We start from the raw sequence: 27,505 nt of genomic DNA on the forward strand, positions 1-27,505 counted from the left end.
CTACTTTGGAAGGAGGATGTGCTGTGTGAATGTTTCTCAGTAAGATTGCATTCAGAACAGAAACAAAACGGAGACCTGACGGAGTCCAGGGCTTGCAGTTAGGAGACGTGAGCACGTGCGCATATTGGTGCTGCACCCGGCCCTGCACGGCCCGGACGGCTCCACTCCGCCTGCGGCGCCGGTGCTGGGCCTTTTCCCCGCCTGGTCTCCGTCACCTCCGTTGGGGTCTCGGCTGCTTCTCGGGCTGGGGTGGCACCCCCTGCTGAGGCTCTGACCTCATGAGGAGGGCCAGGTTTTCAGCACCTTAAAAAATAATGGCTTCACAGCAAGGAGAGAACAGAAGCCGTGGAAGCATGACCCATAACGTTCTTTGAAATTGCCTACATAACCGCTTGCTGAGCTGCACTTTGAAAGCGAACACCTTTCTCTCTATGTATTTTACAATAATGGAAATAACTAAATTGTGGAAGTGTGGCATTCTTTGAAATTTGCTCTCTAACTACTTGTTAAATCCTACTTTGGAAGTTATCACTATATGTATATATGATAAAGTTCACAATAAAAAATGCCTTAAAAAATAATTGCTCCCACTTTAAAAAATACAACGCATCTGTTGTTGAAGAGTTGGAAAACGGGGAAGGTAAAGAGGAATGCGACTTCTGGGAAAGAATTGCCTTCAATGCTTTGTGCTTTTCAAAAAGTTCCAGGTTTTTCCTAGTACATGCATTTAGCTTCTTCCATAATTTAAATCAGCCTATCTAGAGTTGAATATTCTCTGTCTTTTTGCTTGTTTTTACCTAATTATTCATGACTTGTGTTGTGACTATCATTTTTAATGCCGATGGAGGGCTGTGCTGACCGTTTTCCTACTGAAATTTTAGAATGTTTCCCTTTTTCTCTGTTTATAAATAATGCTTCTGTAAACCTTTTTGTACGGAACTTTCGACTCCTTTCTGATGGTTTCTGAAGGATGGTGGCTTAACCGTGCGGTGCCTTTGTGGGGAGATAGAGACGTTCAAAATCCCTTCACGGTTTCAGAATTTGTGGGGCTGGGTTCCCCCCGCAGTTCACGAGCGTGTGCGTCTCGCCTCGTCCTCGCTCACCTTTGATTCTCTTCTTTGAAAATCTTTGCTGATGTGACAGCAGAAAAAAATGTATTCATCGTTTTAGTTCACGTTTCGTTTCCGATGTGCTAGGTTTATTCACTCAAATTTGTGTTTCTCATTCTGTAATTTTCTCGCGTTACATTCCCCTTTATTTTGAAATATTCCAAGCACACAGAAAGTTCACTAAAGCAACACAGTGAGCTACTCCGGTGCCCAGGCCCCAGCTTGAGAGAGACAGTGTGGAAGCTGAGTGATCCTCCCACTGTCCCCCCAGGTTTCCGTGGCTCCCTCGGGGACGGGCAGGGTAGCCGGGCTGCTCGGGCCTCATATCAGAGCCTTCTGGGTGTGCGGGGCCGGGCGTCACGGGGCACCGGGGTCCGCCCTCGCCCCCAAGCAGCCTGCGACTCGGGGGGACTGGGGGGGACAGTGCCCTCAGCCCCTGCCAGCCTCACGGGTGTCGAGAACGGCCTGGCCCTGTGGGCGGGCGGCAGCTCAGGGCGGGCAGGCGGCCTTGGTCCGCACAGGAGGTGGAGGGCCTGGTGGGTGGGTGCCCGGCACCCCCTGCTCTTGGGCCCTACCCCTGCCCTCTGCCTGGGGAGCTGCCCCGGCCTGTTCTCGGTTGACTGCAGAGCAGCTGAGCAGGGAAGTTCACGGTGTGCTCTCTCGTGTGGCATGCCGGGGAGGCTGGTGCGGCGTGAGTGTGATGGCAGTTGTGAGACACGTGAGCACAGAGCTGGGCAGGACATGACGCCCGGCCCCTCCGCAGTCCTGACGCTGAGGCCGCCTGCCCTGCCTGGGCTCGGCCCGAGACCCCCCTGGGGTCCAGCAGCAGAGCCCACGCGGGGGCTGTCCCGTCGGCCCTGAGCCTGCAGGGATGTTTTCTTGCTTTCCCTGCGGGTGTCCCCTCGTGGGCACGTCCTCCCGGCCTGGGTAGGCTGGGCCCGCTGCCGAGCTCCATGTGAGTGCGTTTGTTCTCGTTTGCGAGTTGCTCCCTCTCGGCGTAGATGACCCCGTCCCGTGCCTTCCTGAGCTCACTTGTGGATCCCTTAGTGTTTTCCCTCGCCAAGACTGTGCCATCCGTGGACAGACGTGGCTTTACTTCCCTGCTCCTCTCCGGTCGCCTCGTCTTTCGGTGGTTGCTCCGGCCGGCACCCCCGGTGCAGCGTCCGGTGGAATCGGCCGTGGTGCGTGGGGCGGGGTGCGGTGGGGACGTTTCTTCAGAAGTTTTTCCTCCAGTGGGAGGGTTGGTCTTAAAAAGCTGGGGCTGGCATGTTCCCTCCTAGCCGCAGCCCCTTCGTAGGGTTATTTTATGAGAATGAAATGGAATTAAATGAAATGCCCAGAATAAGGCTGGCGGGATCATATGTAGGTACCTGCCAAATTATCCCTAAGTAGGTTTATTTTTTTTTTGTACATTATGAATAATTCTGTTTCAAGGATTGCTGGCTGGACGTAGAGCCCCGTGTCCTCCGCCAGCCTAGGAAGGGTGTCCTGGACGGGAGGGCTCGTCCGCGGCAGGCCGGCCTCTGTGTTTGCAGCAGCGACTGCCGCGTCTCCTCGGCCCTTACCGGGGGCCACCTTACAATAGTCTCATTTCCCCCATTTCAGTACAGTTTCCGGAAGCAGGGACGTTGCTTTGCCATAAGAACTGTCCCAACCGCCTCACCTCTGAGCCCAGGCCCAGCCCGGGGCGAGCGGCGGCATCTGCAGTCTGGGGGCTCCAGGAAGAGGGGGGTTGGGAGGTGGACCCACGGGGCACCCACAGAGGGACCTGGCGGTGTCCAGGAAGGCCAAGCTTTTCCTTCCAGCGCGGTCCTGGAGCCTAGATCCTGTCCCGGGAGCGACAGTAACCCGCTGTTTCCTTGCCGCTCAGCCCCGCAGCGGAGGAGCACAAAGCACCTGGCTCTCGCGGTGGGTGGCAGGGGCGCGCGCGTCGCGGAGCCCTTTCGACCGGGGGCCCCTCCACCCCCGCCCAGGAGTGTCCCCGCCGGTGGCCACGTCCGGGCAGGCGCAGGAAGTGGGCGCTGCCATGGGGAAGGTGCCCACTCGGACAGCCGCTGCACGCCCAGTGGCGTCCGTACCCTCACTCCGCGTTCTGCCAGTTAGGAGTGGGCAGGCCAGGGCCTCGTGACCGTCTTTTGGTCTTTTGTCTTTTCTCCTTTCCAATCTGGGTCCACAGTTGTGCAAAGGATGCGAGAAGCTGGGGGTCTGCGTTCCTGACGATTGGGGGTGGGCAGGGCAGTGGGGGCCCCCCGTTCCCCCTGCCAGTCTCCTGGGCCTGGCTTTGTGGCGGGCAGGGGGGAGGCAGGAGGGGTGGGCAGGGGCAGGAGCAGGTGGGGACATGGGGGACAGGAGGGTGGGCAGGCAGGGGCGGGGGCTCTCCCCGTCTCCCCACCGGCCGCCACCTGCTGGCACCGCAGGGGGGCTCATCCACCCGTGCCCGGCCCTCCTCGGGCCGTGGTCAGCCTTGGTTTGGAGGGGGATGCGGTGCCCAGGTGGTGAGGGGCCCACAGAGGGCTCAGTGAGGACTCAGTGTGGGGCTCTGTTCCTTAAATTCTCACGGCTGTGTGTTGTTTCTGGGGCGTGTGTCCGCGTGGGGTGACCTCTGACCCGCTGGTGCTGGAGAGGAAGGGGCCTTGGGAGGGAGAGCAGCTGCGGCGCCCCGTGCCCCTCGTGAGACGGGGGCCCCTGTCCTCTCCAGCCCCTGTGCCCGGCGCCCGGTAGGTGTGCTCTCACCTGATCCCAGCTGCCCTCTCCCAGGGACCTTTTCCCTGACCCCGGGTTGGCTGGAGGACCGCACGTGGCCACAGCAGGGCTTTGGGGGTGGCGTCGGTGTGGGGCCTGCTGAGGCCGAGGCCCGGTAGGGAGGCCGCGGGGCGGGGCGGCTCCGGGGTGCAGGCAGTGGGGCGCCTGGCCCTGTGGACACTCCCTGGTGCACTGGCCGGCGCCACGTGGGCCCAGGGGCTCCCAGGCCTCCTGAGAGCACTAGTAGTGGGCACGGCGAGAGAGGGCTTCCTGAAGTGCTGCAGGTGGGGGGCTGCACCCCAAGGCGGTTAAGGTGGTGGTGGGAGGGCGGTAAGAGGAAGGCTGCAGTGGGGCTGGCGGTGGCTGCCAGGCCCAGGGCTGCCCCTTCACCCCTTCCGCGTGGGGTCTTGAGGGGCCTGGGCAGCCCTCACACCCGTGTCCCCTGCAGGGATCAACGCCCAGGCCCGCCGGCTGCAGTGGCTCCGCACCAAGGGGGCCCCCGCACCGGCCCCGTGGTCACCCCGGCTGCGCCGCAGCGCCAGCGACACCAGCCTGGGCGCACCTGGCGAGGACGGTGAGAGGAGCGGCCACGGGGGCCCGGCGCACCCCAGCCCCGCGCAGGCCCCGCACCTGCTCCTCCTGCAGGGCTACAGCCCACAGCACGTGAGCGGGGAGGGGCCCTGGGAGACCCCACCCCACGGGACGTGCAGGCCGGCCTGGGGGTCACAGCGCGAGCCCCCCGCCCCCGAGCCCTCGTTTCTCACCTCCTGGGTCCCCGGAGGCTGGCCGCTCCGTCTGTGTTTCCGTGTTCAGTGCGTGTGGACCTCGCCGGCCCCAAGTTACACCAGCCCCAGGGCGGCTGCTCCAGCCGAGGAAAGAAGCCGGGTGCCGGCACCCACCTTCTGCAGCTCGGTGCCGTGTGGCACACGGCCTGTGAGGAAGACCCAGGCCCAGCCGGCCCCCCACCCCCACCCCCGCGAGGCCAGTCCCCGGGCCGGCTGCCCCTGGCCACTGGCCATGTTGAGCTGGAGTGGCTCCCGGGTCTCAGTGATGAGACTCCCCCGGGAAAGGGCCTCTCAGGACGGAGTTGGGTGTCCCAAGGGGGCAGGGTGGGGGCAGCCGGTGAACCTCGTGGGGACCCCTCCCCTCTGCCCTCAGGGCCTGCCCCCCGAGGTGCCCCCCGAGGTGCCCCGGTCGCTGAGGCCCCGTCTGCGTTCCAGGACAGCCTGGTGTACGTGCTCGGCCGGGAGCAGCACACGGTGGGCCAGAGGACGCCCGCCAGCCGGCCCAGCATCAGCCTGGCGGCCCCCGACATCCTGCCCCTGCACTGCACCATCCGCCGGCGCCGCCTGCCGGGCCGTGAGCCCCCCGAGGACGCGCTGGTCCTGGAGCCCTCGCCCGGGGCGTCCGTCGCCATCAACCTCCACGCGGTGGGCCGGCGGGGCGCGCGGCTGCACCACGGGGACCTGCTGGGCCTCGGCCGCCACTACCTGCTGCTCTTCAAGGATGTGGCGCCCGCCCGGCCGCTGCCCGCCCAGGCCCTGGCCCAGGCCTGCGGCGCCCTGCGGGAGGCCCGGGGCACCCCCTCCCCGAGGCCGGCCGCGCCCCGGCGGCAGCAGCTGCAGCTGGAGTTTGAGCCCGAGGCGGAGGACGCGCTGCTGCGGAGGATCCTGACGCTGGCGGAGCCCGGGGCGGACGCGCCCCCGCTGGCCCCGGCCTTCCTGCTCTGCCTCTGCGCCCAGCACGCGGCCGCCCGCTTCCCGCCCGGCGCCTTCGCCCGGCTGCTGCTCAGGGCGGCCCGGCTCATCCGCGAGGCCGTCTGGGTCAGTGGCGCTGAGCCCCCCGCCCCCCAGGGCCCCTGTCCCCCAGGTAACCAGGCCCAGCCCCCAGGCCCCTCTGCTTGGCTCCCCTGCACGGCCAGGTCGAGGTGGTGGGGGGCGCCGTCCCCGTGGCCCCGCAGGCGGGAGCAGGGCCGAGCCCACGTCGTGAGCCGCCTCAAGGGCCTCTGGTTCTCCCGGTAGCGGGGACAGGCCCGGTGGTGCAGACTCTCCTCTGGGATGGAGCTGCTGCCTGGGGGGCACCCCAGGTCCTGGCCACAGCACCCTCTACCCACCCCCACTTGGTGACAGCCAGCAGTGTCCCCAGGCTTTGTCAGTGTCCGGGTGCCTCCGTGGCCCCTGGTGAGAAGCACTGCCTGGGGGGGGGCGGGTCGCGGGGGGCTCTGTCGGCCTTTCTGTGGGAGGGGCGTGGAGCAAGCTGCCCGCCTCCCGGCCTGGCCTCTGCCCCCACCCCAGGGACCGGACTCCCGAGTAGCGCAGCTGCCCGGAGACCTTCCGTGACACTGGGCCGGGCCCCTCCGGGGTAGAACCAGGGAAGGGAAGCTGCTGGCTGTGCAGAAAGCGGAGGGAGTCCTCGTCTTAAAATCTGCCTTGAAGTGTTTGAAACCTCCTCAAAGCAGAGGCCCATATAGGGTGTCGCATCCAGAGGTTCGTTCACGGAGTTCTGAACCCCATCATGCCCCTGTGGGATGGCAAGGCCCCCACTTCACCGTTGGGGAAACTGAGGCTGACAGCTGGTCGGCAGCAGAAGTTGGAACCAGCCGGCTGTCTCCGCTGTGGGAATGCTCAGTGGTGGCCCTGGCTGGTGCCAGCCCCCATGGGCTTCCTGGGTTTCAGCAGCCCCTCCTCCTCCGAGCCCTCATTTCCTGGGAAGCGTGCAGGCTGATGTGCACACCCTCTGAGAACAGCAGCCGAGCCAGATAGCGTTTGCTCCAAAGCAAGGATAATTTCCTGATTAGAAGGGACAGAAAACATTGGCTCAGCCCGAGTCCCTGCTGGGCAGCGTGCAGTGTGCCTGTCAGTGGTCGAGCACCTGCCCACCTCCGTGCTGTCCGTGCAGCTGATGTCGGAACGGCCGGTCAGCTGGCGACAGGAGGGAGCAGAGGTGTGCACTGGTGCTGGCGAGACGCAGGCCTGCCTTCGCCGTTACTCGAGTGCCGGTTTGTTACGCGAGGCGGATGGCTGTGGAAAGTTCCTCTTGGAGGAAATGTGCAGCTCGTGTTCAGGAACGAACGGGAAGGCACTGCCCAGCACCACGCAGGGCGAGTCCCGGCCCACGAGGCCACCTCTGGGCGGCTCTTGGCTTTCCCTGGTTTCCTCACACTTGCTCTTTTTCTCTCTTTGTAATTGTAGGAGAAAACCAAAGAGCTAGCGGAGAAGCAGGCGCAACTGTAAGTATGGCCGTCTCGCCCCGGCCCCCAGCAGCGCGTCACGGGGCCAGCTCTGTCCTCCGGCCCCGGGCAGCCGGCTCCCTTCTCTGCTCCTCACCCTGGGATGCTGTTTGTTTGGGGAGCTTCTCTGCAGCTTCAGTAGGGCCGCGTGGGCAGGGTCCTTTCTCAACCCTCTGCTCCCCTCCGCTTCCCCTAATAACGGTTTTAAAGCTGATTGAAACCGAGCTGCTGCTTCAGGAGCACGGACGCCTCCAAGCTGGCGGCTGGGCAGTGCCCCCTGCCCTTGCCGGCTTCCGGGGGAGCACTGCCTCCGGCGTGCCCGCTGCTCGTGGCCCCTTGGACAGCATTTGGCGGCGTCTACTGCAGTCGAAGCTATCCTGCCCCGTGCCTGGGTAGTCCCCTCTAGAAGTGCCGCCCGGCCTGGAAGCACCCCGAGCCGCGTGCTGGACCCCCCAGGGCAGCATAAGAGAGTGAGCTGCAGCCGTGGGCTTTAGCCACCTCACCTCGCCGAACTTCAAAACCGTGTTGAGCAAAAACCGGACCCAGAAAAGCACCTGTAGTCTGATCATGACCACACACGTGTGAGGGCCTCAGCGAACACTCGCTTAAGAAGAGTGCGTCCCACTGGCCATGCGGGGAGGCCTGCGGTCAAGGAGGGCCCGGCGCCCGGGCACAGCCTCCCCGCTGGCCCCGCCACCCGTCCAGGGTCCACGCCTTCTCCCGAGTGGGCCAGGGGTCCGTGTGCAGACGCTGCTGGCCGCGGCGGTCACTTTCCCGTCAGAGGCAGGGGAGGGACGCTGGGTCGGTGTCGGGAGGCCCGGGAGGACGCTCCAGCCCCCAGACCCTGGAGGGCAAACCGCCGCCTCCCGGAGGAGGGGCTTCCAGCCCCTCGGGTTCGGGCGTGGAGGGGCCTCCCGTGGGGAGTCGGGGGCCGGGAGCAGAGGCCCCGTTTCAGCTGGGGGCTGCCCTCGGCCCGCGCTGCCCTCCTAGGCCCGGGCAGCCCGAGGTGTGGGTGGCTGTGGGGCGGCCATGGGGTGCGGCGCTGCCTTTCCAGGGGTGCATGTGGCCCTTGCTCTCCTGGGCCGTGGGCGCAGGTGCGGCTGGAAGCCTTTGGGGGGACGCGCCTTCTTCGTTCACAGGGCTCAGACCCGCTCCGGCCTCGCTTTCCAGAACCTTCCTTGTCAGGGCCCCACCCCTAGTGAATACTCGTTTTTCCTTTTTAAAATCCTGACGCTTCAAACATACAGAAGAGTGCAGAGTGTCTCTCTTGCCACGAGCCCGCACCCAGATCTGATGTTTCATTGACGCTTTCCCGTATTTGCCTCGGATCTCTGTGTCGTGCGTCGTTTAACCTTGTGGCTGGCTGTGGCGTTTTACTGAACGCTGTTTCCGCCCCTGCGACCACCGTCTGGCTCTTCCCCTTCGTCTGCTGATGTGGTCGTCCGTTGGGAGGTTGGGATGGTGGCTCTTTCCTGAGTCCTGGAATCAATTCCTGCCTGATTTTTTTTTTTTTTTTTTAAATGCTGCAAGGTCTGGCTATTTTAATTAGGTTTTCCCATCTGCATTTGTAGGTAAAATTGGTCTGTGCCTTGGTTGTTTTCTGTCTGCCTCCTGACTAGTTGCGAGGTGCACGGAAAGTCCCTGCCGCAGCTCGTCGGAGGTGGGGGCTCCCCACGACACAGCCCCCAGGGTCTGGCCTGCGTCCCCCCACCCTCAGCGGAGGCCCTGTCTGCGGATCCCCTTTCTCTGACGGTTGATGTTTCTTTCCATTGCCTGCTTCTTCTCGTGTTAATTTTGGTAATTTTTACTTTCCTAGAAAACTGTCCATCACAGGATCAAAAAGTTATTGGTATAACATTATTAATATTCTCTTATTTTTTTTCTAATTTATTTGTAGTTATTCCTCTCTTTAATTCCTATCATGATTATATGTTTTCTCTTTCTTCCCCTTTATCTCCCCAGAAGTTTGTCTATTTTGTTAGAAGAACCAATTTTGTTATTTCAGTTTATTCTTTTTTTGATTTCTGTTCCATTAAACTCTTTATTAGGCCCTTATTCTTGTGTGGTTTCTGTTGTAAGTTCTTCCTTGATTTGTGAATTGCTTTGAAAATTCTTTGAATTTCTGACTACATATGCTTTCCTGCTGCATTTTTGTTACTTTTGGCTTTGCATCATGAGAGGTTCTGGTTTTTAAAGTTCCAGCTTTTTGTCTTTTGTTAGAAATGCCTTTTTCAGCCACCTGGTGGGTCAAATTTGTAAAGATTCCATGTCTACGTAAAAACTACCTAGATTCTGTTCTTTGTGTAGAGTTCAGTGTATGTGTGTTAGATCAGGTTGGTTTATTGTTTATTTTTCTTGACCCCATCTTCATTAATTTTTTTTTCCTTTTAACAAATATCATGTAAGGATTTTTATTGAGGTGAAATGCATAGGCATTAGTTTACAGTTTGGTGAGTGTTGATAAATATAAAACAAGTGTTCTGACCATCACCCCAAACAAGATATAGAACATTTCTGTCACCCAGAAAATCCTCTGGGCCCTATTCAATGTACCCCCCCCCACCCCCAGCAGTAATCACTGTTCTGATTACCGTCAACATAGATTAGTTTTGCCCATTCCCATCAACTTTTTGGTCAGTTCAAGCTCTCTGATTCTGAGAGGAATATGTTACCATTTCCCACTTGATTGTGCATTTGCAAGTTTCTTTTAAAGAATTGTGAGTTTTGTTCAATTTGTGTTAATATTTTGTAATAAGGTTTGCACAGCTACTAGGCTGTATTGTTTTAAATTGTTCTTCTTAAAGGGATGGCCCTCTTATCCTCCTAATTCCGACTGCCCCCAGATCCTTTTTTCTTTTAAATGTTAATTGTTCTGGTTTGCTAGAGCTACCGTGTAGAGCTGCTGTTACATGGTATACCAGAAATTGATTGATTTTTATAAAGGGGATTATTAAGGTTCAAATTTACAGTCCTAAGGCCGTAAAGTGTTCAGACTAAGGCATCAACAAGAGGACACCTTCACTGAAGAAAGGCTGATGGCGTCCGGAAACCCTCCGTCAGCTGGGAAGGCACGTGGCTGGCGTCTGCTGGTCCTTTGCTCCCGGGTTGCATTGCTTTCGGCTTCTGATTCCAGTGGCTTTCTCTTTCAGCATCTAGGGGTCCTCTCTTAGCTTCTCCGGGAGAAACTCTGGGCTTCATCTCTTAACTCAGCATCTTCAGACGTCCTTCTGTCTGCATCTCCAAGCATCTGGGTCTGTATCAGCCCCTGAGCTCTCTTAAGGACTCCAGTAAACTAATCAAGACCCCCATGAATGGGCAGGGCCACACCTCCATGGAAACAATCTAATCAAAAGCCCCACCCACAATTGGGTGGGTCACATTTCCATGGAAACAACCTACGCAAAATATCCCACCTACAACAGGTCTGCCCCAAGATTGCATTAAAGAACAGTCTTTTATGGGATACATCACAGATTCAGACTAGCATATCTTTCTTTTTTTTAGTATTTGCCTGAAAAACAATTTTTATGCCTTTACTCTCAATCTTTCTGAATCCTTTTGTTTTATATTTTTAAAAAACAATTGCATATCTAACCTGCATGTTTTGGTGTTTCAAGAACACGTTTAATCCGTTTACATTTAATACAGTTACTGATTTATTTGGATATGTTTTTTCTATCTGTTTACCATGCTGGCTCACCTTTCTTTTGCATACTTTCCTGCCTTCGATTGGATTGTTGTCTTTTAGTTCCACCTTTTCTTCTCCATTGGTTTCAAAGTTTTAGTAATTCTTAAATTAGCAACATTTTTTTGTTGAACACTGGCTCTTAGAACGCTCCAACTTCGCTCCCCATTTCCTACTTTCGTTTTAATATGCTGTAGCATTTTAGCTTCTCATTTCTAATTCCCGTATTTCCTGAATCAGCCTTGTTACAGGTGCTTATTTTGATTTACCATTATGCTTACGCTGACCAGCATTTTTTCCCTTACTGTGTCTTGCGTTCCGTTTGCTGCTTTTAGGACCAGTGTCCTTTTACTGAACTGCGTCTTTGAGTTCTCTTCCTCTGAGGCTCTGGGCAGCCAGCCCGCTTGGACCTTGCGTCAGAAAACGTTTTGATTTTTGCCCTCACTCTTGAATAGTAGAGTTCTTTTCCGTCCATGCTTTGAAGATGTGGTTCCATTACTTTTTAGCCTCTGTTATTTTGGTGAGAAGTCTCATGTGTGTCTAATGTCATTCTTTTAGGGTTTCTTTTTTGCTCTTTGTTGCTCTGTGTCTTTACCCGTGTCCCATGGGGTCGTCTGTGTGAGGCTGCGGCCGTCTCAGTTACTGGGCTTTGCCTCTGTCTCCTCTCTCTTCCGGGGGCTTCTGGGGGCCGCGACCCCCCGTTTGAACCAGGCCTCCCACCTGCTCGCCTCTCTCTGGTGCGTTCTCGGCGACTTCTCCCGGCCGCTCCATTCACTGACCCCTCCCCAGCTGTGGAATCTGCCGTCCTAAATTTTAGTGATTTTTTTTTTTAATTTTTAAGGTTACTATTAGGTTTCTTTTTAATTTAACCAGTGTTTAAAAAAATGAATCCTGCTTTGTTCAGTCATTATGTTGTACATTCTTTTATGTTTTTAGTTGTTTGAGGTACCGTTTCTTTATGGCCTCGCCTCTGGGGTCGCAGTGTCTGGGGTGGTTCTCCTGTGGTGACATCGGCTGGCGCTCCCCCAGGTGGTTCGTTTCTGGTGTTTTCTCGGCGGTGACCGGGCTCTGCGTTAGGGATGCTCCCTGCCGCGGCCCACCCCGGGGGCTTCGTTGCTGGGGCCTCTCGTCAGTCCTTGGCTGCTGCTTGCTCAGCGCCGACTGCCCGCGTGGCACGTGGAGTATGGGCCTCGGGTTGGGTTTTCCCACAGGCGACCCTTTCTTTCCCCCCGTCGTTGCCACGGGCTTAGACAGACAGACGGTCTTGTGCTTCCTGGGCCAGTGGGTGGAGGCCATGGGTTTGGCGTGAGGGTCAGCTCCAGGCCCTGCTGGTGACCTTGCCTGGGCCGGAGCCCTTGACCCCGGGCTGGGCTCTGAGGCTCACCGCTGCAGCTCGTGGAGCCACCCTGCCCCTCGTCTCTTCTCCGAGAAGCCCCCTTTCTCCTGCCTCCTTCCCCCTTCCTTCAAGGTGCTGCACCCGATGTGTTCGTCTTTTCGTGTGTCAGGGTGGAGGGGATGTGTCTGCCCTGCTGCCAGAGCGCCCAGCGGCCTCGGGCCCGGCTGGGTGTCGCTGCTGCTCTGGAGACGCTTCCTCGGAGAGCCTCAGCCGGCACTGGTGTAAAGTCTCGCCCCCGAGTTGAAGGCGACATCTGCAGCGTTGGCAGCGATCGGCGTTTTCACACTGAGCACTTGGGATTGGATCTGCAGTTGGGGGGCTGAAGAGTCCCTCCCTGCTTCTTGCGTCTGCTCGCAATCGTCCCCTTCAGCCCCTCAGGCCTCGCCTCCGCCGAGTCCCTCCCAGGGCCCTTGGTCAGCTGCTCACAGCGCTCGCGGTGCCAAGTCGTGTGGGCACCCGGGGCAGCTCCTCCACGGCCCGGCCGCCCCAGCCGCCGTCCCGGTTGGTTCTTGGGTCACGATGTCCTCAGAGGTCTGCTCCCCTGGTCCCCTTCCTCCCCGCACGGCCTCCCTCTGGCCCCCTCACGTCCTGTCCTCGCGGTCACCAGGTCACTCTCCCTCTGGTCCCCGTCCTGCCCTGCGGGTGCCCATCGCCCAAGGCTGGAGCGGCCAGAGCTCAGCTTTCCCCACGTCTCCCGCCGGCGCTTAGGGACCCCGGCCGGGGCTCCCCTCACCTGCAGCCCCAGCAGGAGTCATGTGTTAAATCACCTGCGTGGACAGCCCCGGGGAGGTGTAGCTGTGCCCAGCCAGAGAGCGAGGCGGGACCCGCACCCCGTCCCCCAGGTCCCCCGCAGCCCCGGCCACCAGTCCCCGTGGGGCGGCACCGGCCATGTCCTTGTGCAGTTGGTGCTTCCCACTCGGGATCTCGGGCCACCCCGCTCTGCCCAGCCCCTGCCGGTCCTCGCACCTCTGCAGGGTGGGCACTTCCCAGAGTAGACACCCTGCGTGGGATCCTGTGGTGGTGCAGCTGTGGCACCCGTGGGGGCAGCGCCTGCTTGCCGTCCCCCGGCCGTGTGTGATGAGTCGTGTGTCCTTGCTGGTGCTGGAGGTCGCCGGGCTCTGACCCCGCCGTTGGGGCCCCGCGGCCTTGGGCGCCCCTCACGGCCCCGGGCAGGACTCGAGGGGACCTGGGTCTCACTCCCTGGCCCCCAGCGGGTCGGGTGCAGAGTCCGCCAGGTGGGCTGTGTCCCCGTGGTGGTGCACCCTCAGGCGGGGGGCTCCTGTGCCCCACTCTGTGCCCCAGTGTGGCCCTGGGGTGTGCACGGTGCCAGTCTTGCCAGGCTTCAACCCTGAAACTCAGGGCAGCGACTCTGGTTCATCTTCAGAGGACGCCCGTCTGCCCCTCGGTTCTGGGTGACACCGAGAAGGCGGACGGACGAAAGCCAGACGAGTCCTTCGTCAGGGGTCCGGAGGTGTTCGTGCCGGAGCGCCGCCCGGTGTAACTTGCCCTGCTTCAGGGCTCAGCGGAAAGGATCCGAGTCTCGGCGCCGCATAGTGAGCGCCTGCGACCCATTTAGCAGCGGAGACATGGGGCGGCCGGTCTCGGGCCAGCTGCCCCCTCCCTGGTGGACAGAAGGGCAATGGCGCCAGGGAGAGCGAGGGCCACCGTGGGCCTGAGAAGGCCCCTGGGGAAGGGAGCGTGGGCGCCTGGCTGATGCTCGGCTGGAGCAGGAAAATGGGAGGGACAGGCTATGCCAGCCCCCAGCTGTCGCCGACACCCCCACCATGCCCAGCCCAGGTGCTGGGGGCTTCCTGGCAGGTGGGCAGGTGGGCACTCCGTCCACAGTCATCCTCTGGGCTCTTCCAGGGGCTTCTGGTCACCCTGTCCCCAGGCCTGGGTGGGCAGAGCCTCACAGAGGGGCCACTGCTCTCATCTGTCCCCCTCCCCGCGGCAGGCAGGCGCCCCGGCCGATGGGGCTGGGTGGTGGGGGTTGTGCGAGGGGCAGCCGCGTACCTGGGATGCTCGAAGGACGTCCCTGGTGGGTCTCCTGAGTCCTGGGTCAGGCTCTTGGCCCCTGTGAAAGGCGTCTGGACGCCTCCCAGCGATGGTCCGCAGGGGAGGCCTGTGCGGGCTTGGCGCTCGCTGATGGTGAGGTGCTCCTGGACGGGAAAGCGGGACCTGAGCGTCCGATTTGCGTTTGGAAAGGGGGGCTCGGTTGGTGCCTCTGCCTGGCCTGGCGAGTCCCCCTGGGAGGTGGGCCAGGCCTGGGGGGCTGCCCGGCCCCTGACCGCCGCTGGCTGCTGCACACACAGGCCCAGCCGTCTCCCATGTGCCAGGTGGGGTTCCCCACCTCCCCCGCACCAAGGCGGCCCGAGGCTTGGAGCTCAGGACCCGGCCCAGCCCCTGGGGAGTCCCGGCTCAGGAAGGGAAGGCGCAGCCCTGTCCGCCCCGCGCAGAGCTCCCCGGGAGCCGCGGCCGTTCTCGGCGTTTCCAGCGATTGGCTCTTTGAGTAACGCGCTTTGCTCCCCTGGTTTCGCTTTCTTCAGCTGTGCTCTCTGGACTCCCTGCTCCAGTAGTCATGTTGGCCTCATCCTGCCTTCTGCCCCAAGCCGGGTAGTCAGTGCTGTTTATTGTTTCTGTTAACTCCCTTTTAAACGTAAATGACGAGAGCTGACGCTGGTTCTACAGCCGTAGCCTCTGCCCTCCTGCCCCAGACGCTCGTACGTCCACTCGCTGTTGTCAGTTTCACGGCGACGTGATGATCTGAGCTCCAGGGGAAGACTCTGAAAACAGGAGTGTACCAGACCCTTCACGGGGTGCTGGCCTGGGCCGCGGAGGTGCCTCTGGTGTCTCGGGCAGGCGTCGAGAGCTGTGTTTTACCTTCCTGGCTCATCGCCAGGCTGACCAGCCCTTGTTAGTGACCGTGTCCCCCTAACCCTGCGTCCTCCGGTGGCGGCAGCCCCCGTTAACCGGCCTGCCCTGCTCCGCCTGTCCCTCGCAGCCCAGAGCCCCTGTCCTCGTCCAGCCTGTGCTTCGCGGACCTGGCCCCGGACCTGCAGCACGTCCTGCTCTGGATGGCCAACGCCGTGGAGCTGCTCTACTTCGTCCAGCAGCGGAGCCCGCTCTACATGCAGCGCCTGGAGGAGGAGCTGAGCGCCTCAGGTGCGAGCCGCCCCCAAGCTGGCCCCGCGCCGCGGTGGGTTTGGGGGGCGGCTTCTACTGAGAAGGATGTCTTGTGGGAAGCACCCCGAGACTGGTGCTGGCACCTCAGCCCATCGGCACCCTGGTCCCCTGCTTTCCTGCCACGCCCTGCTCGTGGGCAGGCCCCCCAGGCGCTCGGGGCGGCGAGGTCACCACAGCCAGCGGTGCCGTCAGCTGCTGTGCCCGTCGGCGCTGTGAGGCCCCGAGCTGTGGGCGATTTCAGAGATGGAGCGTGGGGAGAGCACGCCAGGGTCTGCGGGACACACGAGTGGATCGGAGGCGCTGGGCAAGGGGTGTTTCCGGGGCAGCTGTGGGTTTGGGCCTGCACATCTGCTGTGGGGGTGACAGGGTGGGGGTGGGGGTGGGGGCAGCGTCCTAGGGGTGGGAGCGGAGCGGGGAGTGGCTGGAGCCCCAGTGTCCGCCCAGCCTTCAGCCCCCTCTGCTGTGCTGGGCCGTGGCTCAGATGGAGCCTTCCTTTCCCTGCGCTGTGCAGACGGCAGGCCTGAGGGGCTCCCGGGGGGCTCCCGGTGGCCCTGCCTGGTGGGTGGCCGGGCCCGGGTGCAGGAGCCCCGAGGAGACAGGCGGTGCGCGTCGGGCGGGCCCCCAGTGCACCGAGAGAGGCGGCTCCGGGGCACCAGCAGCTTCTGCCCAGGGTGGCCCGGGCCGCGGACAGTCCGCAGGTGGGTCCCGGCTGGGTTGGGGGTTAGGGGGGGTCTCCCGGTTGCTCCTCGCTTCCTTCTCGCCTGCGCGGTGCAGGGCCCGAGGAGCTTCTGCTCTCCCCGAGGCCCTGGGACCCTCAGCCCCAGCCCTGCGCCTGCGGCCCCGAAAGGCAGCGGAAGGCCCCGGCTGTGGGGAGGGGCCCCGCGAGAGTCGGCGGGGCGGGGCGGGGGCCGGGGCCGCGCACGCTGGGGGTCGGGGGGGCCGGGGGCCGCGCACGCTGGGGGTCGGGGGGGCCAGGGCCGCGCACGCTGGGGGTCGGGGGGGGCCGGGGGTCGCGCACGCTGGGGGTCGGGGGCCGGGGCCGCGCACGCTGGGGGTCGGGGGGGGCCGGGGCCGCGCACGCTGGGGGGTCGGGGGGCCGGGGCTGCGCACGCTGGGTGTCGGGGGGGGGGCGGGGCCGTGCACGCTGGGGGTCGGGGGGGCCGGGGCGCGCACGCTGGGCGGGTCGGGGGGCGGGGCCGCGCTGGTGACGCCGTGCGCGCGCTCCCGTGTGGGCGGGTTGGGAAGCCGCTGCAGCCGGCGTCCTTGGCCCCTTCCCTCGGACCCCGAAGGACCCAGACGCCTCGTCGCCTGGCGCTGCCCGGGGCCCCGTGGGCCCGGCCTGTTCTCCCGCCTTTCCCGCCCCCCCCCCCCCCCCCCCCCCCCCCCCCCCCCCCCGGCATCCCCGACCCGCTCGGTCCCGTGACCTGCGCCCCCACCCCGCCCCCTGCCCCCGGCCTGGGAAGGCCCCTCTTCCTCCAGGCCACGCGTCCGAGGACCCGGCGCCCTTGGTGAAAGCCCGGTGGTCTGTTGTGTTGTTGCTGTGATCTGACACCCGCCAGTCATCCGGACCGTGCAGTCCCTGCTCTCAGTGTCTGGCATGGTTGTGCATTCCTCACCACATGAGCATCTGCATTGCTCCAAAAAATAAGTATAAAAATGAAAAAAAAAAAGAAGTTAAAAAGGAACACCCCTCCTGCCCCTCGATTATTCACTTAGTGTTTGTCCCCATTTTTCTGCCGATCTGTCCATACCGTGGACAAAGGAAATGTGAGCCAGGAGGTTTTCACAATCACATAGTCATGCCTTGTGAGCTACATAGTTATACAGTCGTCTTCAAGTATCAAGGCTACTGGATTACAGTTCAGTAGTTGCAGGAATTGCCTCCCAGCTATTCCAATACACTAAAAGCTAAAAAGGGTCATCTATATAATGCATAAGAACAATCTCTAGAATGATCTCTCAACTCCATTTGAAATCTCTCAGCCACTGAAATTTTATTTTGTTTCATTTTGCTTCTCCCTTTTGATCAAGAAGATTTTTTCAATCCCACAATGCCAGGGCCAGGCTCATTTCCGGGAGTCATGTCCCACGTTTCCAGGGAGATTTACACCTCTGGGAGTCAGGTCCCATGTAGGGGGGAGGGCTGTGAGTTCACCTGCCGAGTTGGCTGAGAGAGAGAGAAAGAGGCCACATCTGAGCAACAAATGAGGTTCTCTGGGGGTGACTCTTAGGCACAATTATAAGTAGGCTTAGCCTCTCCTTTGCAGAAACAAACTTCATAAGGGCAAGTCCCAAGATCAAGGGCTCAGCTTGCTAAACTGGTAGTCCCCAATACTTGCAAGAATATCAGTAATTCCCCAGGTGGGGAAGTTTAATCCATATTTTCCCCCAATCCCTCAGGGGAGCTTTGCAAATACATTTTATACTCTGCCCAAATTACTCTGGGGAGTATTGGAGCTTCATGCTAACCTGTACCCACCAACCAGATCTCGCCCCCTATTCAAGGTTCCATGTTGTTATGGTGTTTGAATAAATTGACCATACAAGTATCCCTCTGTTTATTTTGTTTGTTTTTTAAACAGTTTTATTCACACGCCATACAAGCCATCCTTAGTAGACAGTGATTCCCAGTATAATCACATAGTTATGCATTCGCCACCACAACCTATATGAAGATATTTCCGTTTCTTCCACAAAGAAAGAGGAAGATGGGGAAAAAAATGAAGAATAAAAAAATGAAAGATAGGAGGAAAATAAGATACACTGAGAAGGTCAGACAACACCACCACTTCCTAGGATCCCATACCACTCCCTTATAATCCACCTCACAGACCTTTAGCTTTGGTATATTCCCTGTGGTACAATTAACAGATGCATGGTAAGTGTTACTCTTACTTATAGACTCTAGTTTGCATTGATTGTATTTTTTCCCCTGTACCATCCAATTTTCAACACCTTACAATGTTGACGTTCATTTGTTCTCCTTCATGTAAAAACATTCTTGTTTTTGAACGTTAAATCACCATCATTGACAACCCTAGGTTTTGCTAAGTTACACAGTCCCAGTCTATCTTCTGTCTTTCCATCTGGTGTCATCCATGCCCCTAGCCTTTTTCTTTCAACCATACTCACACTCGTCCTTGTTGAGAGTACTTACCGTGTAAGCTGCCATCACACAGTATTGTGCTATCCGTTCTGGGATCTATATAGTCAATCCTGTTGAACATTCTGTGCTCCTTCAGCATCAGGTGCGCAATCTCTACCCTCTTTCTATCTTCTGTGTTCTCAGCTTTAGCTTGGCAGTGTTCATTCATCAGTTAGTTCCTGTTAGGGGGACCATACCGTATTTGTCCTTTTGTTTCTGGGTAATTTTGCTCAATGTAATATCTACTGTCTACCATTTTGTTTTCTGGATTTTGTATGTCATGTTTTATTTTATTTTTCTTTTTTTTGTCTTCTTACAGTTACCTATAGTCTTCTTTTTACACTCTTCTCCAAACCTGTTTCTCCATGCTTTTCCTGTCTGTAGTGCTCCCTTTAGTAGTTCTTGTAGAGCAGGCATCTTGTTTACAAACTCTCTCAGTGTCTCTCTGAAAAATTTTAAACTCTCTCTTATATTTGAAGGGCAATTTGCTTGATATAGAATTCTTGGTTGGTGGTTTTTCTCCTTCAGTGTCTTAAACATATAATACCACTGCTTTCTCACCTCTCTGGTTTCTATTGATAAATACACACATGGTTTTACTGAGCTTCCCTTGTATGTGATGGATTGCTTTTCTCTTGCTGCTTTCAGAATTCTCTTTTTGTCTTTGACATTTGATAATCTGATTTTTCAGTGTCTTGCAGTAGGTCTGTTTGGATCTATTCTGTTTGGGGTATGCTGCGCTTCTTGGATCTGTAGTTTTCATTTTTGATAAGAGATGGGGAATTTTCAGTGATTATTTAACCCATTATTCTTTCTGTCCCCTTTTCCTTTGCTTCTCCTTCTGGGACACCCATTACATGTATATTCATGTGCTTCATGTTGTCCTTCAATTCCCTGAGACTCTGCTCCTATTTTTGCATTCTTTATCCTATCTGTTCTTTTATTTGTGAGATTTCCAATGTCCTGTCCTCTAGTTCATGAATCTTTTCTTCTGCCTCTTCAAAGCTGCTGTTGTGTTTCCATTGTGTATTATATCTTTTCTGTTTTATCTTTTGTTCCCATAAGTTCTGCCATTTGTTTATTCAAGCTTGCAAATTATTTTTTATGGGCATTCAGTGTCTTCTTTACATCCTTCATCTCTTTTGCCACATCTTCCTTCAACTCATTGATTTGATTTAGAAGATTTGAACATCTTTAATTGTTTCAACTCTTGTATCTCATTTGAAGTGTGTTTGTTCCTTTGAGTGGGTCATATCTTTTTTTTTCTACTGTGATTCATAATATTTTGTTGTCTAGGCATCTGGTTTCCTTGAGTACCCTAATCAGGTTTTCCCAGACCAGACGGGGCCAGGTCTCAGGAGGAGGCTGTGTTCAGAGTCAGGTTTCCCTGAGGAGCAGGTTATCCAACTTTCTCACGAGGCCTCTAGACTCAGTGCTTTTCCTCTCCTGCCCAGCAGGTGGCACTTAGCCTGCAGCTCCCCTGGTGTAAAGAGGTGTGGTCCCCTTAATTTTCAGTGGACCCTGCCCTGGCCAGGGGCCGAGGGTGTCAGAAGCCAAGCTTAAGTTGTTTTTGGTCCCCCTACCCCATGCCGTGGGGTCTGGGTTCTCTGAGGGAGGGCAGCCACTTGAGCTGGGCCCCGCCCCCCTTTTCTTAGGGAAGATACGCCCTTTAGGGAGTTATCTGCTACACTTGAAATCCTTTGTCTCTCTGACTCTGTTAACTCCACTCTTACCTGGGTCAGAGCTGACGACTGAAAATGCCTGAGGCTTTCTCTAATGGGCTACTTAGAGTAAGAGGAAAAGAAAGGAAAAAGAAAGAAATCCCCTTTTCAGAGCCAGTCCCCAGCCCCTCAGTTATCAATCAGGAACCACAGTCGGTGCCCAGTTCTCAGTGCCCTTTTTGGGGCACACAGCCCTTTCCCAGTATTCTGAGCTCAGCGGACTGCGAAAGTCTCTGTTTTATAATTATGTATTTTTATTTCAATCAGCCCTGTCTCTCCTCTGCTGGAAGGAACTTCAGGGTTCCTTTCCTGTTTGTTCCAGGTTTATCTGTGCTCCAAGTGTGTATTCAGTAGTCCAGACTGGTTGATTAAAACTGCAGTTGGAGCTTGGTTGAGTTACTTTCTTTCGCTCTAGGTAACCTGCTGCTTTTTCCCATAGGGAGGTGTTTCAACTCAGCCTGCCGTGCTGGCGGGGGAGGGACACAGCTCCATAGGTCGGGGGTTTACTTACAGTTTATGCTGCGCTCTCGGCCGTTCACCCCATTCCAGGCTGCCAGTCACGGATGTTCCCTTACGGTTGTACTGGACTACATACTGGTTATTCCTGGCCATTTACTAGTTGCTTTGAGGCACTAACAAAACTCCACACCTCCCTATGCCGCCATATCGCCCCGCCTCCTTCCCTGGTGATCTTGGGGGGCCCCCTCTGCCTGCTGCTGAGGACATGGCAGGGTCTCCCCTGCAGCCCCTCCCAGCTGGGCTGGCAGGAGAAAGGAGGGACGGGGCAGACTTTGGTCTCTTCCTTCTTGGCAGCTGAAGATTCCTGGGCTGGTGGCCCCTCCAGGCTCTGCAGAGTGTCCCGGCTGGGTCCAGGGTGGGTGGGCCCCGCGGGCACCCAGTGCCCTGAGCAGCGGGCCTGGAGCTGTGGACTGGCTCCTGGCACACACTGCGTCGGTTGTGTGCCGGGACGTCAGAAGGCAGCGCCGTGTCCCCGCCCCGATCCCGCAGCCCACTCCCCTCTGGGGTGCTGCCGCCCGGAAGCTCTGAATTGCCCGGTGCCTCGGTGCCCCGGGAGCTGGCTTCAGGGCTGTGTCTCCCGCAGGCTCGGAGGCGTCGCTGCTCTCCTGCACGCTTGCGGCCAGCGAGGAGGCCATGGCGCTGCTGGAGGAGACCGTTCTCTACGCCTTCCAGCAGTGCGTCTACTACATCTCCAAGGTAGGGCGGCCCGGGCAGGTGGACGTCCAGGCCAGGGAGGCCCTTTGCCCCCTGCGGGGTGCCTGAGGGCTCCGGAGAAGGCGTGCGGGGCCGGGCGCAGCGAGTGGCCTTGGTGAGGGCGGCGGCCCCTCCTTCCCCGCGGTCTGCCCAGGCCAGCCCTGCTCTGGCGCCCCCCCCCCCCGCCGCTTGCCTGTGAACATCCACGTACCGACTCCCCGGGGGGACGCCTGGAAGGACTGACGAGGGGCAGCAGCTCTGGGGAGGACCGTCCGGGAGAGGAAGTGGGTGCTGGTGGTGGCTGAGCCTGGCCCTGGCCCGCTGTCCCGAGAGGCCGTCGTCCGCAGCCCTGCTGGGAGGTGGGGTCAGGGGCCCTGAGCTCCGAGCTGCGGGGGCCGGGGGCCTGGGCCATCACTTCGCGGGGTGCCCTCTGCCTGCAGGCGGGGGCTCTGCTGCTCGCTGTGCCGAGCCGAGCACGTCCACCAGGATGAGGCCCGGGCGGACTCCGCGGTGGTGCTGGGATTGGCATGGGCTCGGCCTGGGCCCGCCGTCCACCCACCTTCCGGGCAGCCTGTGCTTTCCTGGGTTATGCCAGGTGCCAGGTCTGACCCCCACGGCCACCCATGTTCAAGGCGGGCCCCACCCCCAGCGTGGCCCCAGCCCACCTTCCACCCACCCTTCCAGGCATCCTGACACGCTCGGGGGTGGAGGCGTTGCCTTCTCCCTGCCCTGTGGAGCCAGCCAGGGTGGGCCCCGGCGACGCCTCTGAAGACGGGCGAGCCCCTCACGCTGCAGCCGGGCAGAACCACTCGTGCCCCTGGCACCCCGAGCAGGAGCGGGGAGCTGGGGGTCCGCTGCGGTGTGGCCACTTCCTGTGGGCCCTGTGGGCACTTGGCCAGAGGAACTCAGCTGGGCTGGCTGGTCAGCAACCCCGACCTGGGCAGGGGGTCCCACAAACCGAGGTCATCGGGCCGGGCAGGACGCGGGGTCGGGCAGCCCCCGGAGACGAGCGAGCTGCCCCCTCCCCCCAGGCCCTGTACGTCTGCCTCCCGGGCCTCCTGGAGGGACCCCCCTTCCAGACGGAGCCCTGGGAGGGCCAGGGCGGGGAACCCGTGCTCCCCGAGGAGCTGCGCCGCGTCGTGGCCGTCTACCAGGCTGCCCTGGACTTGCTGCGGCGGGCGCAGCTGCACCCTGAGGTGGCCTCCCAGGTGCTCGCCTATCTGCTCTTCTTCTCCGGCACCCTGCTCTTCAACCAGCTCCTGGACAAGGGTGAGGCGCTGCGGGGGCCCCGGGGTGTCAGCCCCCTGGGAGCCTCGGGCCACGGCTGGGGACCCCGTGATCCTGGCAGGAGGCGCTGAGACTGCCCCCACTGCAGTCCATGGCCACCACGGCCATCCTGGGGGCCTGGCTTTTGGGGGGGTCTGGGAAGTGGGGTGCCCATGTTGAGGGTGGGTGGTGGTGGAGGCTGAGGCCTGTGGGGCAGAGGACAGTTGCTGAGAGCATCCCAACAACAGGCTGGAGAAGGGGTCCTGGCAGACCCCCCTGGGACGGTGGTAGGCCGTGGTGGGGTGGGGTGCTGGGCCCTGGTCCCCCCTGTGGCGGTGACCCTGCTTCCCAGGGTGGCTGTGTGAGGGTTGAGTTGTGATCTGGCGAGCCCGGCTCCCGGGGGGCGGCTGGTGGGGTCTCTGAGTTGACTCCGTGACATCCCCCTGGGGGGTCCCGTGAGCTGATGTGGAGCAGGCCCCCTCGATCTCCACCCAGGCAGGGGCAGGCACTGGCCCTCCCACCTCGTCCCCGCTGTGCTGGGGGGTCCCTACCGAGAAGCTCCTCTCAGTGGTCCCCTCTTCCTCCCTCCCTGGCAGGGGTCCCAGGGCCTTCCTCGGGGAGGGAGGGGGACAGAGGGAGAGCTGCCCCGAGCCGGGGGCCTGGGCGGCCTTGTCCTGGGGAGGCCGAGGGGCTGTCTCCTCCACATGTTGCTGGGCCCTGCCCGGGAAGGGGTTGGTTTCCTCGGTGCCCGCTCTGACCTCTGGCTGGTGGTGCAGCCATGCATGCACCTGGGCCCTAGCCGAGGGGGCACAGAAACCACCTGGGTGAGCACACGGTGGGAGCGGGCGAGCTCGTGGCCACGGGGATGGGGTGGGGGCAGGAGGGCCAGCAGCTCCAGACCTGGGGTCCCCCCATCTCCGCTCCCCCAGGCCCCTTGCTGAGCTGCTTCCACTGGCCCCGAGGGGTGCAGGCCTGTGCCCGCCTGCAGCAGCTCCTGGAGTGGGTGAAGAGTGCCGGCTTCGGCTCCGCCGGTGAGCAGTTCTTCCAGAAGCTTTCCTGCACACTCAACCTGCTGGCCACGCCCAGTGCCCAGCTCGTCCAGGTAGGAGGGCCGGCAAAGCCACAGGCGCCGAGGCAGCTGGGAGTCGTGGCAGGAGCCTGTGTGCCTGGGGTGGGCTCGTGGGCTGTGGACAGACACCCCCTGCAGGAGGCCCAGCGTGGCCCCCATGGTGTCCAGGCCGTCTCCCCAGGCCTGTGCGTGCTGGGGCTCTGCAGGGGGGACGGAGGCTAAGGACCCTGAGGTGGGGTCGGCTGGGGGTGGGGTAGGGGTGGAGGAAGGCGCTGCGACACGGCTAGGGTGGGACGGAGCCAAGACCTCCTGCCTGTTCCGTGAGTGGTGATGCTCTCAGCAGACAGTGAGAACCTCCTGTGTGTCAGGACATACGTCTTACTGAAGTGACTTTAAAATTGCTTTTTCATTATAGAAGTAAAGCATTTATTCACTAAAAAAATGTGGAAACTGGGGGTGTATCTGGGGCTGGGCGGCAGAATGAACAGACGGATCTAGTTTGCTCCCTCCTGATACACCACCAAACCGCAGTCAACGGTGCTTTTCGTGGAGTAAGTCCCTGAAGACAAAGCAGTCGAGGAGGGTTGTAGTTTCCCAGCTGCTAAAACAAACACCACGCAGCGGGGTTGGCTTCAACAATGGCAGTTTATTGGCTCCCGGTTTTGAGGCCACAGAGGCCCCATCGGGCCTTTGTCCCCGAAGGCTGTGTGTTTGGGGCCGGCTCTGCGCGACCCCGAGGCTGGGCCAAGCGTGCGGCAGCCTCCCCCGTCCCCTCCAGCCCATGGCCCCCGCGGCCTCCACGGGACTCCGGGAATCGTCAGCCCGCACTGACCCAGGGAGCGTCTTGAAGAAATGCTGTTCACAGCGGGTCACAGACACCAGGACGCGGACCCAGACCAGGGCGGGGTCCACGCTGGGGACACGTTCCGTCCCCTACAAGGAGAGCAGAGCCACTGTTCTAGTTTGCTAATGCCGCCGGGATGCAAAACACCAGAGATGGACTGGCTTTTATAAAGGGGATTTATTTGGTTACACAGTTACAGTCTTAAGGCCATAAAGTGTCCAAGGTAAGGCATCAGCAATCGGGTACCTTCACTGGAGGATGGCCAATGGCGTCCGGAAAACCTCTGTTAGCTGGGAAGGCACGTGGCTGGCATCTGCTCCAAAGTTCTAGTTTCAAAATGGCTTTCTCCCAGGATGTTCCTCTCTAGGCTGCAGTTCCTCAAAAATGTCACTCTTAGTTGCTCTTGGGGCATTAATCCTTTCTTAGCTTCTCTGGAGCAAGAGTCTGCTTTCAACTGCCGTCCCCAAACTGTCTCTCATCTGCAGCTTCTGTGCTTTCTTCAAAGTGTCCCTCTTGGCTGTGGCTCCTCTTCAAAATGTCACTCACAGCTGCACTGAGCTCCCTCTGCCCATCAGCTCATTTATATGGCTCCCCTGATCAAGGCCCACCCTGAATGGGTGGGGCCACGCCTCCATGGAAGTTATCTCATCAGAGTCATCACCCACAGCTGGGTGGGGCGCATTTCCATGCAAACAACCTAATCCAAACGTTCCAACTTAATCCCCACTAATACGTCTGCCCCACGAGATTGCATCAAAGAATATGGCTTTTTCTGGGGACATAATACATTCAAACCAGCACAGCCGCGATACTCTGGAAGCTACAAAGCAGGTGGTAACTAGCACCTCCTCTCTGGGTAACGAGCCGAGCGGAGAAGGGTGACTCCCGAGAAGCAGCCCAGCTCACAGCGAGCCGCCCGCAGGCTCTGGTGGCACCAGGGACCCTGGACGGTGATGAAGATGGGGCCAGGACAGAAGAGCTTGATGGTTTTCCTTTCTCTCTTAGAGAAGTTGTGGGCTTGCAAAGCAGATATTGTGCGAAACCCTGAGAGCTGTGCCGCGGGCCAGAGCCCGTGGTGAGCCTGCACCCGGCCACCGACCAGTCGTTTAGAGGCATCGGGGCTGCCGAAGCAGCAGGGTGAGGCCGCGGAGGGAGCGCCACCAGGAGCCACGCTGGGCCTGCAGCCACTTCACGCTGGGATGCCGGTTGCGCCGGGGAGCCACCGTGAGGCTGAGGGTCCAGCTCCTCCCGGCAGGGGCCGATGCTGGCGAGAGAATGCAGGGCACACCTGCTGCTCACGGGCTAGAGACGCACTTGGGGAGGGCTGGCAGGCGGGCGCAGCCGAAACCCGGGCCAGGGCCTCACTGGAAGGCACCCCATCCATGCGGGGGGCGGGGGGTGCCAGTTTAGCAGCCCGAGGGGTCACGGCTGGCCAAGGTGAGAGAAGGAGGCTGATGCCGGGGGTCCCACACCCACCCAGCTCCAGGCTGGGAGCTTCCCGGCAGAGCGTTTGCACCCTGTTCAAAAACAGGAGCGAGCAGCAGGTGTGCTCCAGAAAGCTCCTGGGAGAGAGGCAGCGGACAGCACAGCAGGAGGCGGCTGAGGGGACGGCGTGGCTCTGTCGGGGGTCAGGGTGGGTGTAGGCTCTGTGGCCCGCAGAGGTTGTGGTGCACGTAGATCCGTATTTTTAACCCTTCGGAGATGTAAAAAGCATTCCTGACTGATGGAGGCCCTCCAAATGCAGGCCCCAGGCCAGAGCTTGCTGAGCCCTGGAACAGACTGTTGAGGGAGAAGAGAACCTTTTGAACAATCACGTTTTCTCATAGAGATAAGAGAAGATTTAGGATTCATTTAAAAAATAGGATGCTACAAATAAGAGAATAAGAACAAAATTTTGGAAACTAAAAACAGGAAAGCCCAAGATGGAGAACTCCACTGCAGGCCTGGGAGGTAGAGTCTAGGAAACCACCCACGTGGGCTCCGCTCCGGCCGGGAAGGTCTGCTGCACGGATTGTGGGCTCTGCCCCCAGCACCACCCCTGGGAAGGGCTGCGGGGACGGGAGGCAGGGTTCCAGGGTGCTCAGAACCAGAGGGATCCCCAGGGATCCCCACAGCCGGGACACGTGGGTAACTGCTCCTCCAGGACATTGTTTATAACCATAGCTCAGCCCTCCTGATGTTGGCGGTAGAATCGAGAAACAGTGAGAAAGAAAGGAAAAAGGAAAATTAAAGGACCAGTCTATGAGGCCCAACCTCCAAATTAGGAACCCAGAAAATGGCAGCGAGGATGTGATCAAAGGTAAACCAAGGCAGCTGCCCAGCACCGAGGGGCCTGGTGTCTAACGCAGCACAGCCAACGGGGGACCCGGAGGAAAAGGCACCGCGGCGGAGAAGGTCTCCCGTGAGGCCCAGTGCCGTGAACTTCAGAGCCGGGGAGCCAGCTCGAGACCAGCTTCCCAGCGGCTTCAGACTGCTCACAGCATGGGAAGCCGCGACCGAGGAGCTACCCGCACGTTCCTGAGAATTCGAGACCTGCAGACTATTGGTCAGGAGTGAGGGTGGAATGAAGAGTTTCCAAGACTCAGAGTCGACACATTTCTTCAAAGCACCGTCCTCAGGAGTCCATTGGAAGATGTTTCACCAAATGAGGGCCAGACCCAGAAACGATAAATAGGTTCTGGAAAGTGGGCACCAAGAAAAAAGAAGGAAGACCCTGAATTCTGGTGAAGGAGGGTTGAGGGTGACTGTCGGGCGTCAGGCAGGGGTGGCCCCAGCCCCGCGCGAGCAGGCTGAGGCTTTGGGGGGTCCTCCGGGAAGGTGTGGCCACGGATATCCTTGCGTCTAAGCATCGGGGAGCAGTCTGGGTTCAGTTAGTGCATTAGTCATGCGGGCAGAGGAGGTGAG

General features: G+C 59.5%; 2 protein-coding genes across 14 annotated transcripts in view; one reads left to right on the forward strand and one right to left on the reverse strand.

The window, feature by feature from the left end:
• RADIL (Rap associating with DIL domain) overlaps positions 1-27,505 on the forward strand; it is a 69,035-nt gene that overhangs the window by 38,610 nt on the left and 2,920 nt on the right. For 5 of the 9 annotated variants that reach the window (XR_005213512.1, XM_037813935.1, XM_037813937.1 and 2 more), the window contains exons 3-10: positions 4,300-4,514; positions 4,665-4,784; positions 5,072-5,674; positions 7,043-7,080; positions 15,168-15,323; positions 21,313-21,425; positions 22,107-22,691; positions 23,618-23,790. Coding sequence is in view for 8 of the 9 variants with exons in the window: in XM_037813935.1 (XP_037669863.1) it covers positions 4,300-4,514; positions 4,665-4,784; positions 5,072-5,674; positions 7,043-7,080; positions 15,168-15,323; positions 21,313-21,425; positions 22,107-22,691; positions 23,618-23,790 (2,003 nt within the window). In the remaining variant the exon portion in view is untranslated. Of the gene's footprint in view, positions 1-4,299; positions 4,515-4,664; positions 4,785-5,071; positions 5,675-7,042; positions 7,081-15,162; positions 15,324-21,312; positions 21,426-22,106; positions 22,692-23,617; positions 23,791-27,505 lie in introns of all 9 variants that reach the window. The other 4 variants (XM_037813939.1, XM_037813940.1, XM_037813938.1 and 1 more) reach the window with 4 other exon arrangements.
• AP5Z1 (adaptor related protein complex 5 subunit zeta 1) overlaps positions 24,160-27,505 on the reverse strand; it is a 29,550-nt gene continuing 26,204 nt past the window's right edge. For 2 of the 5 annotated variants that reach the window (XM_037813943.1, XM_037813946.1), the window contains one exon: positions 25,279-26,380. In XM_037813943.1, coding sequence (XP_037669871.1) covers positions 26,289-26,380 — 92 coding nt within the window. In that variant the 3' untranslated portion in view covers positions 25,279-26,288. Of the gene's footprint in view, positions 24,356-25,278; positions 27,279-27,505 lie in introns of those variants that run through there. The other 3 variants (XR_005213513.1, XM_037813947.1, XM_037813944.1) reach the window with 3 other exon arrangements.

Source organism: Choloepus didactylus, chromosome 21, assembly GCF_015220235.1.
Source record: "Choloepus didactylus isolate mChoDid1 chromosome 21, mChoDid1.pri, whole genome shotgun sequence".
Classification (NCBI taxonomy): Eukaryota; Metazoa; Chordata; class Mammalia; order Pilosa; family Megalonychidae; genus Choloepus; species Choloepus didactylus.